This window comes from Sceloporus occidentalis, unplaced genomic scaffold (assembly GCF_023333645.1).
Source record: "Sceloporus occidentalis isolate IW3139 unplaced genomic scaffold, rSceOcc1.0.p SCAF_12, whole genome shotgun sequence".
Classification (NCBI taxonomy): domain Eukaryota; kingdom Metazoa; phylum Chordata; class Lepidosauria; order Squamata; family Phrynosomatidae; genus Sceloporus; species Sceloporus occidentalis.
This window is the reverse complement of record NW_028316992.1, coordinates 16015127-16029630: the sequence shown is the minus strand read 5'-3', so window position 1 is coordinate 16029630 and position 14504 is coordinate 16015127. Positions and strand designations below refer to the sequence as shown.

Below are 14504 nucleotides of genomic sequence, written 5' to 3'. Positions count from 1 at the left end.
TTTGTTTTTTAGGACTTCAACTCCCAGAAGCCTCAGCCAGTTTAGCCAGCTGGCAGGGTTTCTGGGAGCTGTAGTCTAAAACACCTGGAGAGCCCAAGTTTGGGAATCACTGACAAGACGAAAAGCAGGAGGAGGAGAGTGGCCATTTCCAGTTGGCCTTCTTTATTTATTTCTTTTTTCAGGGCAGGGTTGTGTAAAAGAGTCAGTCTGGATTCAGTGTATTTATTTTTATTTTATTTTTGGTTAATTTTATTATTAATAATATATGTGTTTCTCTTGTTTTTTATTTTATTTTTGGTTAATTTTATTACTAAGAATATATGTTTCCTTTGTTTTTTATTTTATTTTTGGTTAATTTTATTATTAATAATATATAAGTTTGCCTGTCTAGGAATAATGCCAAAATGTCCTCCATTTTGATCATGCCTAAGAAACATGCATTTATATTAACATTTTTTTAAAAAAGCATCAAACTTTCCGCGTGTCTCCCATTTAAAAAAATGTGTCCTACATTTGAAAATGTTGTCCTACATTTGTCCCGGTTTGGATGTCCTCACTTATGGCAACCCTACTTGTGGCTCTTAGATCAGATCAGAAAGGAGAGCAAATGAGCTAGTCCTCAGATCTGACCCTCCCTTTCTTCAGTTTTATCAGGATCAAATGTCCTTTCTACCTGATATTTCCTTTTTGCCAAATATTGTTTCATCTGTGTAAGTATCACAACCACTTGAGGTACCTACCTTCTACCTGAATTGCACTTGAATTGAACATCACTACCCACAAATCACCTTCATCTGTCAAATAAAAAACAGATATACACAGTTATTTACAGTATGTAGGCCCAAATACCAGCTGAGACAAGTCTATCCCTGCTGAATTTCTGGCAGGTAGCCAAAACTGTTTCCTAATGCGTGTTTGTTTTTTAAAAATGGTTTTCTTTTTAAATATGTTTTTATCTTGTAGCAATAAAAATACTTTAAATTAATACATTGATCTGTTGTAGGGGATGGAAACTAGGAGATAGCAAAACGTGGTAACATGTTTCAAAGTTTTCAAAGTTAAGTAAATCTTGCTTTCCTTCTGATGGCAGGTCAAACATTTCTGTGCCATCAGGCTTTTACCAACTTACTAGAGTTGGGATTTTAATGCTATGCAGTTCTGATTTTAAGGGTCATATACAGTCTTAATGTATTTAAATATTTTAATGTTTTGTGTTTTAACTCCATGAATTGTTTTATTGTTTTTAAAAACTTATATTTATACTTTTAATGATTTCGTATTGTTTTTAATTTGTATTGTTTTAAATATGTTGCTGGCCATTGTTATTCTCATTATTAGGAGATAGGCAGGATGTCAATGAATATATAGTGGAGGCAGTAGTAGTAGTAGTGATAATAGTGATGATAAAGCTTTAGTTTTTTGGATTAATGCATTAATTAGATTTTAATGAGCAGATTTGTAGCACTAATTATGGAAAATACAACACTGCCAGCTACGTACCTTGCATGCATGGGACCCAACAATAACATCAGTCACAGAGCAGTGTGTTGATGTTGGCTTTTTAGCTATGTGTAATTTGCTCCTCTTCACAAATAGAAAAGACAGCAAACACTCAACACAAGAGGCTACACATTCCTTCTTGCCACTCCACTTTGTCCAACTTCTGTATTGTTTAAACTTTACGTGGCTAGTATGGCAGAACTAGCCGAAGCATTCTCCTGGGAGGATGACTGTATGAGTTATGTCTTGCCGAACCTCTGGGATGACAAAAATTAACCTTTTGCTGGATCTAAAAACAGAGGAACCCAGGACAAGCAACCAGGAAAACACAGCTATACTATCATAGGAGCGACATCTCTTAGCTTACCACACAGTGGTCCAGCATAGGAAACAGATGAGGAGGTTAAAGCTCTTCCAGAGAAATCATAGAAATGAGTCTAAACTGTTTTAAATGCATAATCAGCAGCCATTAAATCAGAAATAAACCAGGGCTTCCTTACTTAACCTGGTGTTCTCAGATATTTTGTGTAAATCGCAGAATTTGTGACCACTGGCCATACTGGCTGGGAGTGGAGAGTATCAGAACATCTGAAAGGCAAACGATTGGGGAAGGCTGAACTAGAAAGAGGATAATAAAATTCACAGAGCAGCTCTTTTTCCACTGAACCACAGGAGCAGAAGGGATGTCAGCCCAAAGACTTAGCACCCCAAGGCCAAGAAAGTCAGTTGCATGAGGACTGGGAACTAGCAGTTTGGAATTATATCCCAAATTGTACCACAGAAGATAGAATTTTAACAATTCATCCCCTAAATAGCATAGTCTAACTAAAAATGGTAATGTGGCTGTGTGTTTGCTGAAGCATTTTTTGTTTTGCTTTTAGTTTTATTGTTTGTGTGCAACAACTGGCTAAATTTTGGGAAGCAAACATTGGGAAACAAGAACATGACACTCCAAGGGTTGAGGGAAGTGCTGCAGTCTGCAGCCTGTGATGTGTGTTTACTCTTTCTTATGCTGTGCATGTTTTTCAGTCTGATCTGAGCCTAAAAGGGTATGATCATAGGTTTTCTTTGCTTATTTGTGCTAATGAAGATACAGGGTTTCAGCAATGTGTGAGATGTAGCCAGTTGTAGGCCAGAGGACATACACATATTCTATATATTATGAAGTGTTCACATCCAGTCAGTCTCCTTCTCTGAGGCTAGTTGATTTTTCATACACGTCAGGTTATTTGTGTGACAAACTGCTGTGCTGATGAAGTTTTCAGTTGTTTAAATTTGCTTCTACGTTGGTTACTCGCATGTTTGTGTGTCGCGTGACAAATTCTCATTTGTGGTTGAATCTTTTTAAACATAAAGGTGAGCTAAATATAGATATAAGTATTGCTGCAGGTGATACCCATTTCTGCTAAAGCGGTGCTTTAGTCGAATGGTGGTTCCTGGACTGGTGCCAGTCCCTGAGCCATTGGCTGCTAGTTTGTGGCAAGTTTCCAAGAAAGAAAGAAATAGTTGTACCCGATGGGAACAGATTTAGTGCCAGTGCCTGGCACATTGGAAAACAGTAATTGCCAGCTCCACATAAAATAATGTTAAAGAAAGATTCAGAGTTAACCAAAAATTGATGCATTTTATTTGGTGTCCAATTATAGATTAATTCACTGATAATTCTTTGCTTATTATTGATATGACATGATTCAATGATTTTTCTCCTTTGGTTAGGTAAACATTATTGTATTTATAATGGTTTTTTAAAAAGAGATGGTGGTTCTATCTTTCCTCATGCTATGTTTTGATTGCTTAAAAAAACAGTCATCTGCTCTGTTCCTGTTTTTAAGCATGTTATGTTGGATTTCATATTATAAAACTGGAAGGGCTGGTAAGGGATGTTATGCTAGGCATAAAAATGACATAATTTTTAAACAGTAAATAACTCTGGTGGTTAGGAAGATAGTGGGAAGATACCTTGTTGAAGAATTGGCCAGTCAGATTGCCATGTTAAAATAACTGAGTACCCTCAGCAGGAGTTAAGGTGCTTTTACAACACAAGACCTCTTGGATATTTAAACTCTGAAGACGTAATGTTAATCTGTTACCAGAAATTCACATACATAAAAATCTTTCAGCATCCTTAAAAGTCAAAAAAGGTATTATGACAGAATTGTCTCAGTGCAAAAGCATAATGAATTAGGTAGAGACCTGTGACACATTTCAGCCTGCTTTGTACAGTAGATTTAAAAAAAAAAACTTCCTAAAATGATGATCATCTCTTGTTGACTAAACGATGTTCTCTTTTCTTCCCAGTAACTATAGATCTGATTGGAAATGGCTGATAGAAAGAGCTAAAGTTGGCTGCTGTTGGACATGGCTTCAAGCCCAGATTTCAGAGCTAGAGTACAAAATTCAACAACTCACTGACCTTCACAGGCAGATTCGTGCCACCAAGGTATTGTTAGTGGGCAGCGGGGAAAGGCTCGCACAAATAACCAACTTCAACATTTACAAATGTTTTCTTTGTGTTTGATGAGTTCTGCTGTCTAGACAAAATTAATATAAAATCAAAAAAATAAATGAAAAGGTAGCTTCAGAGTTAGCATACTAGATTTGAATACAGGAAAATCCTGATACAGAATCCTAGTTGTACTGTTAATTTGATACCAGTTTATCAGCTTAATTTATCTTACTCCTGAGAAATCATGGAGTCTATATTGTACATGTATGCCTCAATGAACAAAGTAGATGTGTTCTTGCACATGACTTCTTTAACAGAAAATTTAGAACCAGATCAAAAATAACATGAAAAGAATGAGGATAGATTCCAACAGCACAAAAAAGAAGAGCAGCTGAATGCGTTTCAGCAAACTTTAACCAAAACTGACAATGTGCACATGCGAAATGAAACAACCAGGTCAGATAAGTCTTGCTTGAGTAAACAAAATATTTTTCAACCTACTAGGGACCATTTAAAAGCTTCTTCCAGGGATGACATTTTCCTCCTATTGGGCAGTTATAGATGCATAACCTAGAGCTACGCACTTGTAACTGTTTTGTGTTTACAATCCTCATGTAGCCCCTAGTGCAGCGGTTCTCAACCTGTGGATCGTGACCCCTTTGGGGGTCGAATGACCCTTTCACAGGGGTTGCCTAAGACCATTGAAAAACACATATTTCCGATGGTTTCAGGAACTGAGACACTGCAATTTTATGGTTGGGGGTTACCACAACATGAGGAACTGTAATAAAGGGTCGTAGCATTAGGAAGGTTGAGAACCACTGCCCTAGTGCCTAAAGCACTGGAGAGCTCTTTGGGAGGGATGAGAATGTCAATTAGCTGCTTCCCAAGTTTCAGAACTGACTCCTGCCTATTGCAGCGGCTGCTTCCTGATAAGTGGAGATTGGAGGGATCAGGACAGGATTCACTGTGTAACATCCTAACTATGGTGTTAAGCATATGTAAATCCTCAGCCTGATTCCAGCTGACATTATTGTCAGTTTTGCAGTCTATCACATGTTATTGACTGGCATTTGGGATTGTCAGCGATTTGAATTCTATATAAGAATCTAGAAATTGGTAAGATATTATCAGATAATGTGACACATTTCAAATAATTTCTTCTTCATCTTCATCATCATCAATATCCTGCCCTTTTCCTAGCAATGGGACTCAATATGACTTACAGATTTTTAAAATCAGTACAGATTAAAACATACAAAACTCAAGCAGGGTCATATGGGGAGATGGCAGTCCTTCAGATAACCTGGACCTAAGTAGTATAGGACTTTATGGGCCATAACCATCACTTTGAATTTTGCCTGGAAGTGTACTGGCAGCCAGTTGAGCGGTTGCATCAAGGGAGTTATATGCACCCTGTAGCTATTGTGTTACTGTGTTCTTCGTTGGGGTTGCTGTGCCTCACACATTAGGGTTTTGCACCTGTGCACAGACTCCATTCGGAAAGTTCAAAGCTGAAGCAGATTGGCAGGTAGCCCTGCTCACTCCCATGTACTGAGCATGCTCAAGCCCACCAGTCTAGCTCCACCCTCAGTTCTCTTTCATGTGCTGTTAGAGGAACTCCACTTCGATTGTTCTCTGCTGAGTAGCCTTCCTTTTATCCTATTTTGTACTTTGTTTTATTCTATTTTATTTTGTTCTATACTTTCTGTCTTTTTTAAAAATCTTACATATCTGATCTTTCTTAGCTGCCCTTCGCCCCCCCCCCTCCACTGTCCTATGGCCTCTACGTCTCTTTTCAAGCCTGTGATAGAAAAGTTTCTTTTTCAGACGGACACTCCCAATGCCTCTCTTGTTTGGGAGAGGGCTATGATGTTCAGTGCTGCTCAGTTTGTAAGGCCTTCACACCTCAGGCCTTGAGGACCGGGCCCAGAGACTTAAGAGACATTGCTGGGGAAAGTCCCTGTCAGTTGCTGACTGTGGTTACAAAGGACCCCTTATTGTTGATTTTGGTCGCATCGCTTCTAAAAAATACCGAAGGTATTGAAGGCTGTTCTGAAGGCAGCTTTGTCTTCAACGTTGGTGCCGGTGACTTTGATACCGATCACTACTGACTCTGGTCCTTTGATTCAGACAGCTACCAACACTGTTCCATCGGTACTATTTGGTCTTGATCGCAGCATGGAGTCCATGTCCTTCTTGGTTACTCCACTTTCTGATTCTCCTTCTGCCCAGGAAGTGCCTTCAGTCTCTCAGACCTCCCAAGATGGCTCATTCCTCCAAGGCAAAAAAGTGCCCCATTGCCTCTACAGATGGCTTTGATTTGCCTGTTGTCACAGGAAGGCCTAAGGAGAAGAAAATAATGAAATAGAAGAATAATTTATATTTCGAGTTGTCATTTCTAAATGCCAGCATCATTCATGAAATCAGCTACACTGTTTTCCAGATGAGCAGATTCTCTTCTATTTGTAACTGTCCTGTGACAGAATTTTGAATGTTATGTCTGTCAGAGTATTAAAGAGACAGTGATAGAATGACATGGATATAATTATTTTAAGAAATGAGAACACTGATATTTTACTCATACTAAATACACTGGGGATAAAGTGGGGCGGGATTGACAATACAGATAAAGAATGACAAGCTGACAGTGGTGTAATGATACGGTTCAGCATGGATAGTCACATCATTGAAGCAGACTAAAGAATAGCTGGAGAACTTGAGAAGCAAAACTGAGGAGTGACCATGAACAGAGTGTGCAGTTCTGTTTCTGTTTCTGCTTGATAAATCTTGGTGAGCTGTGGGGTAGCATCCTTCTGCATTAGTCCTCAGCATGTTTTGTTTATATGTATGGAATTAGAAAATAATTTAACAATCAAGAAATAGATTTGTAAATAGAATGTTTACACTAAGAGTGGACAGTAGTTATGTTAGGTTGTTGCATTTTTACTGTTTGTGTGAAAATATTTTCCTGTTATCTGTATAAAGCTTGAGCACACTGAGAACACTAAGTCACTAATTAAATATTTTAGGGAGCTTAAGCACTTATGTTCTAGAGATTTAAATTACTCTGCAATGATTTGGGCAAGTTAATTTGTAATGTATTCCGTTGCTGTTGTCTAGGGGATGGTAACCTTAGAAGAATTTTCAGTTCCAAAAGATATTCTGAAGAAGCAGACAGATCAAGAAGCTTTATTAAACACCACAGGGAATTCTCAAGCTTCCCTTGAGAGACAGGATGCATGGCCGGAACATGATTTTGAAACGTCACCCAGCAGCCCAACTCTGCTTCTCCGTAACATAGAAAAACAGGTATTCAAGTAAGAATGAAGATCAAATAGAATTAGATACATTAGAGAATGATTTGAAACAATGTATTACTAATTAATTAGTTTTGTTTCTGTAACCATGACCAATGTTAATTATGGAAATGAAGAGATCTTCGAAGGCACTAAACTTTACTGTACTTCTCAAATTATTTTGGTGCCAGTGTTAGTCAGTTGAATGTTAGATTTGGACCAGTGATGATCTGGATTAAAAAATGGTCCTGGTGAAACTCCTTGGGCCAGTCTCTGCATTTGCTCTATATAGCCAAGCTGTTATGGAGGTATAGGGGCTGTACGCTTGGGCCAAAAGGTTGTGTTCCTCCTAGCCTGGCATTATCCCATTAAGACAAAGTAGGCTAACAGTCTTGGGTTGGAAATGGGCAGACTGAACATCATTTTGGTGGATCCAGCCCCTCTTCATCCAAACCAGCACTTAACATGGTCTAAAACACCTGGCTGTTTGTGCCAGAGTTTCCCAGAAAACTCGCTGTGACAGCCGGTAGACCAGATGACTGTGAATCCCCTTACCTGCAACTGCCACTGTCACTTTTCTTGCCGGGCCGAGTCGTGACCTGTGATGTCATGGGTAAAACCAGGCCCCCCGTTTCCTCTCTTATGGGCCATGACTGGGGCTTGCAAGTAGAATGGCAGTGGCAGCTCCATGGTGCAGAAACAGACAGGCTTCTGAACATCTACCCATCACTGTACTAGACCAGATGAGTGCCAGGGGTGGGAACGGGATAGACCTGTGGGCAGGATACAATGGGGTTGGCTTGTGATATCCTGCTAGTGCATTCAGTGCCATAATGTGTTGAACTCCCATGTGTGACACCTTGAACTCCTTTCATTATGTAATATCATTGGTACAAAAAGTGCAAATAGTACAAAAAGAGCAAATATCAGGAAGCATCAGGAAGAAGGAGACTTGCACACAAAGGTTCTGGTTTCTTCTCTCACCACTTGACCACTATGATTGTCCTTTGAACTTTATCTGGCATGTTTGAGTGACTAACAAAGAAAGGAGATACAATAGTTTGATGGAGTCTCTGCACAAATTTGTATGCTTAGGGCTAACTACAGCTTCTAGTGGTGGTAAAGTCACATGTGATAGAGTAATTCTCATAGAAGTGGAACATCTTGTGGATACTGCTGCTAGTGGTGAAGTAGTTATTCCAAAGGAGTTAGGATTACACTGTAAATCCTCTAATGCAACTGTAAGTCATTTATTCAAAATTGCTATTCCTTGTTTTATATATTGGAATTTTGTGGAATGCAGAACACATCACAAACCCATCTTGCTCCCCACCAGAAAGGAAAAATGCCAAGGTGCCTCTGTTGATTTCACTCACCATTATGTGAAAAGTAGTTTTTAATTCCTTCATTTCAGGTCTTGCATAGACTGATCAAAGAGCTGTAGTCTAAGTGTTTAAGCCTTCCTCAGTAGCCATAAACCTCTTTTCTGACTTGTTTCCTCATGTGCTCCTCTTGTTGAGGTTGATGTAGAAGTCTTGGGACTGTCCTCACCTTACAGAGTACCTTCTCATTCTATTAATTGTTTGTGGAAGAGGTCCAGGTGGGACAATTTAACTGGCTTATATTGGTAGGGAGAACACGCCTTGTCTGTCTTGAGCTTCCATTCATCTTTCAGCTTACCTGGATTTTTTTCCTCCCATCTTCATTAATTTGGCCTCTTGTCTCAACATTCAATATGCCTCATTCTGCTTGCAATGCTTTCCAAATCTCTAGTATTCTCTGCTTTCTTACTGCTTTATCTACCCCTTTCTCTACTCATTTTCCTCCTCTTTCATTTTCTACTCTCCATTCCTTTCCTCTTGCTTTCTCTGCTATTCTTTCCTACTCTTCTGCAAGTCCACATTGCCCACTATCAGAGCTGCCAGTCAGTTGAAGAGCTATAACTGATCACTTTTAAAAATAATATATGGTGTCTTCTGTATATATATTTTTTAAAAACTACTTGTCTATCAGATATTGTGTATCTCATTTTTGAAGGAAAACAGAGAGACTTTACACAAGTGTTGTTGTTTTTTAATATGACAACTTGGATTTAAAGAAATTGGTTTCCTTGGCTCATCTCTATTTTCTTACAGTTGTTTTTTTGGTTTCTGCTCACCAGTATTGTTTCATAAATTGTTTTAGATTTGAATTGGATTTGGTCTTGATTTTGATTTGGAATTGGATTTAGAAAGGAAATAATAAATTGATAAATAACTTCAGCATATTTGAATTTGATAATTCAAATATGAAGATTTTATTTATATTAGTATTTTAAATAGCTGGAAACAAGTTTTGATTGAAATCTACTGTGCTTTAAATATATAGGCTTTCATTTTCTTTATTGTTTCTTTCAGAGTGCTGAGCTAAGTGAAATAATCAGCAGTCTCATTGCTCCCCTTAATCTGTCTCCCACATCCTCCCCTCTCTCCGCAAAAGCAAATAAGCAGAAAGAGTTGGTCAATGGCATATCTTTAAGGTAGGTAGTGCTTTCAAGTACTTCTGGATAATGCTGCAGTTTTACCATTTGGGAAAATGTAATATAAAATGACATAATTATTTTGACCTGAAAATAAATACTGTACATTTATCATGTGTGCATGTGTGTATGAGATAGAGTGTTATAACAGCATATTTTATAAGGCTAAAGTACAGTGGGCCCTCTGGACCATAGGTTCTAGGTCCACTATTTTGAGCAACCATGGATCATCACACTCCATATTATTAAATGGCAGCGAGGTGAACGCACATACTTCAGCGTGCCTGTGTTCACATCGCTGCGATTTCATAAAACGGTGTGAGATCATCTGAGTTTTTTTTCATGGAAGATGTTTCCTGGAAGTCTGTCACTGAATGCAACTGATCTTAAATTTGGTTATGGAACAGAACATGTATAATGTAATGCCGTATACAGAGTTCATCCCTTGAACTGTCTAAATAATCTAGCATAAATGTTTGACATGTTTCAGAGATCCCGAGAACAATGAAGCCATTTCAGCTTCCAGTAACTGGTTGATTGACCAACAACAACTGAAGAAAAGAAGGAAAGACAAGACAAAGCTGAGAACAACACCTGCTGCAGTGATGACTACATCTGCTCGCACTAGACCACTTCAGAGTTTCCAAAGGAGAAAACTCTACAAAATGAGTACTGCTTTCGCTTTGAACCAACAGGTGCAAGTGTGTTTCTTTGTTTATATAAGAAACCATATTTAGATTCCAGTCACTATGTATGTCATTTTAAGATGGTAATGGTGTTTATTCTCTCCAATATGTTGGTATTCCGTTTCTGAGAAAGCAAACCTTCAACGAATTGGTCAAATATGAGGCAGGCCCCAAAGGCTTCACAGGATTTCATAAGTTGGCCTGGTTAAGCATTGTTACTTCCATTTTTCTAACTAGCTTTGATGTTGGAACATATATGCTGTATGAAATTTATTGTTCCTAGCAGTAAAAATAAAACAGGCAGAGCAAAGATTATAACTTGCATTTTCTTTGCTGTTAAATATCTGAGTCATAGAAAGCATTATTTTAGGGTAGAAGTGGGCAAAATGAGGCTTGTAACTCCCCAGAGCTGTTTTGGAGGCTCCCAGGAATCATTGCTTCAGAATGTTTCCAAATGCACTCTAGGGGGTGTGAAGGGATGTTTTTTCCTCCATGTTTGCAGCTCTCTTGGGTCAAAAATAATTTTTGCAAAAAAGAATATATACACACATACATACAGTGTGTCCTTGCTATCCACAGGAGATCTGTTCCAGGTCCCCCGTGGATAGTAAAAAACTTCTCAATGGGCACGTGCTCCCACTTGTGGTGTCGCGTACATGCACACCCATTCACAAAGCTGGGGCTTGCCATCCGCAGAAGCTGAAAATGCAGATGGCAAGCCCATGCCTGATGCAGGCACACTGACACACACACATATCTGCCCCCAAATGGTCCAGAATGTCCACTCAGAGGCATGAGATGTATTTTCACCACTGAGCCAGTTTAAGGTCTGGAGATACTTTTTTGAAACCTTAAACATGGCGAAAATGTTCCCATATTCCCTAGAGGCATTGGGGGCTTGTTTTTTCTTTTGAGAGCAGGCACAACCCTCCAAGGCTCCCTAGCCTTCTACAGTTGCCATCCCCTGCTTTAGGGATAAGAAAGAAGCAGACTAGTGAAGAAGTAAAGAAGTTACAGATTAACTGTTCAGTGTATTTCAATAATATAACTTTACATGACTTCACAATTAAAAACACCTTTCTTCTTATTGAGTCACCCCCCCCCCACATGACACAAATCTGGTATGACTGGTTATAGTATCAGGCCTCTGCCTAATATATATTAATTCTTGAGGTGAATATAACATTTTAATTTATGCATTGTTTAACACTTCAGAGTGAAAATATATAAGGAAAGCAACACTTCAGAGTGAAAATATATAAGGAAAGCAGTGTCATCAAGCCATGTTGTGTGCTCCATTCAAATGACTCTTCTGAGCACTGAAACATACGTAGGATGCATGAGTTCAGAGCTAGGTTGAAGATACTGATAATGTTACTGGTAGAAGTGATACACCTCTTCAGATAAAAATGATGGCTTCCTTTCCCATCTCATTGTGGTAATAGCATATCTGCCTCTCCTGCCAGGCTTCTGTAGAAGACTCTCAGAATCATTGCTAGAACTGAAATATTTGATTCTAAATATCATAATAAGATTGAAGTCAAATACTGTATCATCTTTGGCGTCAAGCTTAGGAAAGAAATAATTCTTAAAGAGATATGAATGTGGACATTTCCATGCTAATATGTGGATGTGGACAAAAATGCAAACACAAACAATGCAAAAATGCAAAATTGAAATTAATGTAAATGGCAAAGTCACTATTCTTGGCCAACCTTCTGTTTAAAACACTGAAAAATGTATTGTCCAGAGAAAACATAGACAATTCTGGGGGGTTAGATGGATGCAGTGGCCTTTCAAGAGAAGTGGAAGGGCTTCACATCCCCTGCTGCCCCCTGCAAAAAATACCATCCCCCCCATTCCCCCCAAACATGCTTAAGGTTTATTGGGGGCATTTTCATCATGTTTTGGGCCCTTCTGTGCTGTTTTAGGTTGCTGTTTACAATAGGAAATGACCTGGAAATCCTATTGTAAACTATAGCAGGAGTGGGCAACTTGTGGTTATGCATATGGTGTTGCTGCAGCTGCCATGTGCCCCAGCCTGCAGAATACGTGGTTGAGGGATGCTGGGAGTTATAATCCAGCAGCATCTGGAAATCGAAATGTTATCTACTCCTATGTTATAGGAAATTACTCTCCTTGGTAAAAATGTAAAATGATGGGTGTTTAAGTAAGTCATCGAAGTGCTTAGTAGAGTCGGATTTTATACCTAAGCAAGAAATATTCACACAGAAAACCATCTTACCCATGAAAAGAGAGGGGGAGGAGAGAGAGAACACTTACAATCCTAAACTGTAATTTACTTTCTTCTTCGTGGTCTCTGCGAATCATACAAATGGGTTTCACTGCGCCTGCGCAGTGCTGTTCGGAAACTTCTGGAATCACTGGGCAAAGTTTACTTTGCAACATATAGAAACTTTTTGGCGGTAACTCCGCCCACCCGTTATAAGGCCCCTGCCTTCCCGCTCTTTTCCCCAGTTCCTTTTTTCCGCCACGCTAGCTGCTTCAGGGAACTTTCGCTTGCTCTTGCTTGCTTGGAATCACTTTCGTTTTGACCTCGGACTGTATTCTTGACCATTCTTTGTCTCCCGCCCCTGGTAACTTCGAACTTCGGACTGTTGACTTCGTTCTCCGATTCTCCCTCGGCTGTGTCGTCCTTTCAAGATGCCTGCACCCTTCAAAAAGTGTGACATCTGCGGGGGCAAGGTGCCCGTCCAGGACCCGCACTCTTCTTGTCTTCTCTGCCTCAGCAAGGACCACGACACCAAGTCCTGCTCGCTCTGCAGGTCCCTTTCTTCCCAGGCCCGGAAGAACCGTGAGTCCCGGCTCACCTCGGCGATCGCCCTGGGCAAGGTACAAGAGGGAGGTTCTCGTGTTTCATCCGTCCCGCCCTCCGCGCCCCCGGCTTCATCTTCCAGGGCCAGCGTATCCAGCGTGACATCCGCCAGGGCCACCGTTTCCAGCGTGGTGTGTGTCCCGGCCGGGACAGTCCCTCCCACCACCTCCGATGTGGCCCGTGGCTCCAAACCGCCCAGTGCCACCGACAAACCCTCCAAGCGCCCCCATAAAGCATCGGGGACTGAGGGTACCGAGCCGGCGCCTAAATCTGTGAAGAAACCGGACGGTTCGCACGCGAGCAAAGGGACCGGGACGGAGGTCCAACTCGCCTTGCCTTCATCCTCTAAGGCATCCAAGGCAGCTCGTCACGCCTCCAAGCCGAGGGAGTCGGCTTCGGTTGCGGAAGCGACCCATGTCCCGTCCTCGGACAAGACAAGGTCCCCAAGGCCCTCTTCATCTGGAGCGACTGCTGTCCTCCTGGACCTCCCGGAAAATCCTTTCTTTCCGTTGGAGGAGACCCCGAGATCGGGTAAGAAGAGGCATCACGACAAGGCGGGTCGTGACCCTGGCTCTAAAAAGTCCAAGCCTTCCAAGGAGCAGGCCGGGACCGACTTGTCTAAGGCGAAGGATAAGAGGCGCTCTCCTTCTAAGAAGGCCCGCGCTTCCACTCCGGCAGCTCCTCTTGATCCAGAGCAAACTGCGCCTGAGGTACAGCGGTCTCCGGTACCGGACACGCCACCGCCTCAGCCCACCATGGACTTTGTCCACGAGACCGACCATACCGCTCCTGTCCTTCCTTCTGGAGCACTGTCGCTTCCCCATTCTGAGGACGAGGACGACGGGCAGCCGCCCCGTGCTCAAGAGGCACCGGATCTGTTCCTTGACACCCAGTCGGGCCGGTACTTCATGTCGGTCTCGAAGGAAGTGGCACTCAGAGAGTTCACTAGACTGAACCCTCGTCCAGCTGACCCACAGGAGGGCACGTCGGCCAGATCGGTTCCGGCCGTCTCTGTGTTCGAGAGGCCTCCATCCCCACCTCGACGGCGCCCACGCTCTTCGGCTGATCCCATCTCGCTCCATCCGAGATCCCAAGTCACAGTGGTTGATGTCCTCTCCTCTGACTTGGACTCCGACGACGAACCCGTGCCCCCGTCCGAGGTGCCATCCGAGGAAGAAGATGTCCTCTCGGTGTCGGCGTCGCCCCAGAGGATGCACAA

General features: G+C 41.3%; 1 protein-coding gene across 7 annotated transcripts in view; it reads left to right on the top strand.

Annotated features, from left to right (window-relative positions):
* The window catches only part of KANSL1L (KAT8 regulatory NSL complex subunit 1 like), a 61768-nt gene that overhangs the window by 19189 nt on the left and 28075 nt on the right, over positions 1-14504 (top strand). For 6 of the 7 annotated variants that reach the window (XR_016271770.1, XR_016271769.1, XM_089477673.1 and 3 more), the window contains exons 3-6: positions 3799-3940; positions 7070-7258; positions 9642-9763; positions 10254-10464. Coding sequence is in view for 5 of the 7 variants with exons in the window: in XM_089477673.1 (XP_089333799.1) it covers positions 3799-3940; positions 7070-7258; positions 9642-9763; positions 10254-10464 (664 nt within the window). In the remaining 2 variants the exon portion in view is untranslated. The remainder of the gene's footprint in view (positions 1-3798; positions 3941-7069; positions 7259-9641; positions 9764-10253; positions 10465-14504) is intronic. The other variant, XM_089477671.1, reaches the window with a different exon arrangement.